Here is a 2,277-nt window from a genome sequence, read left to right as displayed (position 1 = left end):
TTCTGAACGCTGTCTTCTAGATGTCTTCATCTTTCACTTTGATCTGATGATAGCCCGATCTCAAATCAATTTTACTGAACACACAAGCACCCACTAATTGATCCATCAAATCATCTATTCTCGGTAGTGGATACTTATTCTTGATCGTTACTTTATTCAATTGTCTATAATCAATACAAAGCCTCATACTACCATCTTTCTTCTTTACTAGCAACACTGGAGCTCCCCACGGGGACACACTTGGTCTTATAAACTTCTTCTCAAGTAAGTCTTCCAATTGCTTCTTTAATTCATACAATTCAGATGCCGACATTCTATACGGTGCCATCGAAACAGGCCTAGTACCAGGTACCAGATCAATAGTAAATTTAACTTCCCTCTCTGGCGGCACACTAGGAATTTCATCAGGAAAAACTTCAGGGAATTCTTTCACCACTAACAGTTCCTCAATCTTAGCTTTACTCTCAACCGACAACGTCGCCATCAAAGAAAACATCTGAGCTCCCTCTTTCATCAATTTTCGCAATTCTCTGAAAGGTAATAAGTCAACTCCTTCCTCTTCAGGAGTGGAAAACCTCACCGACTTATGATGACAATTTATATGAACATAATTATACTCTAACCAGTTCATACCAAGAATTACATCCATCCCATCCAACGGCAAACATACTAAATCAACATAGAAATCTTTATCGAAGATCGACAAAGGACATTTTAAACATACCAAAGAAGTAGTTATTGATCCCTTAGCTGGGGTCTCAACAATCAATTCACCATCCAAAGCGGACAATTTTAAACCCAATCTTCGAGCACAATTAGCAGAAATAAAACAGTGTGTGGCACCGGTATCAATAATAGTAATTAAAGGAGTACCATTTATGAAACATGTACCTCGGATAAGTCTGTCCTCACTAGAGGTTTGAGTTCCGGTCAATGCGAACACCTTTCCAGTTTGAGATTTCTTTGGCTTCTGACACTGACTTCCAATATGCCCTTCTTCGCCACAATTAAAACAAATCATTTCCTTGTGCTTGCAATCAGCTATTGCATGGCCAGTCTTACCACATCGAAAACACCTCTTTACTTCAGCAGTGCATACATTACTCTTATGACCAGCCTGACCACATTTGAAGCAAACTATACCAGCAGGAGCACCTCCCCTACTAGTCCTCTGAGCCGGAGCAGCTCCTTGTTTCCCTTTTCCCACTGGAGCATCATACGGCTTGCCACGGTTTTGATGTTGCTTGCCCCTGCGGTCACTGACAATCTTGTAATGAGCATTATTGTCTTCTTCAAATATCCTGCAGCTATCAACCAATTCAGTAAAAATGCGTATCTTCTGATACCCAACAGCCTTCTTAATTTCAGAGCGCAGTCCGTTTTCAAACTTGATGCACTTTGAAAATTCAGCACCAGCACCAGTGTAATGAGGATAAAATTTGGACAGCTCCACAAATTTTGCAGCATAATCAGTGACAGACATGTTTCCTTGCTTCAGCTCAAGGAACTCAATTTCTTTCTTACCACGGACATCTTCCGGATAATACTTTCTCATGAATTCCCTATGGAATACATCCCAAGTAATGACTTCACCTGCCACGGTCAACCTCTCGTGAGTCTCTAGCCACCAGTCATCAACTTCGACTGCTAGCATGTGAGTACCATACCGAACCTTCTGAGCTGGAGTGCAATCCATAACACGGAAGATTCTCTCGATCTCTTTCAACCATCCCAAGGCTGCATCTGGATCATGCTTCCCCTTAAACACCGGCGGATTCTCTCTTTGAAAAGTCGCCAAGCTACGTGATCCAGCATCTCCACCAGCATTTGGCAAGTTCTGCACAGCTTGTGCCATCGCTTGCATTGCGGCAGCCATTGCAGCGTCATTCCTTCCAGCCATTTCAACTTATCACTACAACACAACTTAAAAGTTAGATTAGTAACAATACACAATTGTTAGACAGTAACGACATGACAACTGGCCGGACAGACCGACCTGCTCTGATACCACTAATGTAACACCCCATTTTCTACCCACGAGTTATAACAACAAAATCAGAGTCGTAAAATTGTCTATAAATGGAATATTACATGTTCAACTTTAAACAATTTCCACTTTAAGGAATCATAACAATATGTAACACTTTTCTTAATTCGACAAAATAATGTCATTCACTCCAATAATTCAACTTCATAAAATCTTACGCAGCGGATTCATAAAAAGAATTCTTATCATCTTTAAGCAACATAAATACGACTTAACTTAAAGAGTAAACA

The 2,277-nt window shown here is 40.5% G+C and overlaps 1 protein-coding gene across 1 annotated transcript; it reads right to left on the bottom strand.

Annotated features, from left to right (window-relative positions):
* Positions 1-265: 265 nt before the first annotated feature.
* Positions 266-1,900, bottom strand: LOC127115711 (uncharacterized; the record flags this gene model as incomplete). Its single annotated transcript, XM_051047180.1, has 1 exon — positions 266-1,900. A coding segment is annotated over exon 1 (1,635 nt), but the record flags the coding sequence as incomplete, so codon positions are not given.
* Between the last annotated feature and the right edge of the window lie 377 nt (positions 1,901-2,277).

The sequence above is a fragment of the Lathyrus oleraceus genome, chromosome 1 (genome assembly GCF_024323335.1).
Source record: "Lathyrus oleraceus cultivar Zhongwan6 chromosome 1, CAAS_Psat_ZW6_1.0, whole genome shotgun sequence".
In the NCBI taxonomy this organism is placed as follows: domain Eukaryota; kingdom Viridiplantae; phylum Streptophyta; class Magnoliopsida; order Fabales; family Fabaceae; genus Lathyrus; species Lathyrus oleraceus.
Note: the sequence above shows the minus strand (reverse complement) of the source record. Positions and strands in the feature narration are given on the sequence as shown.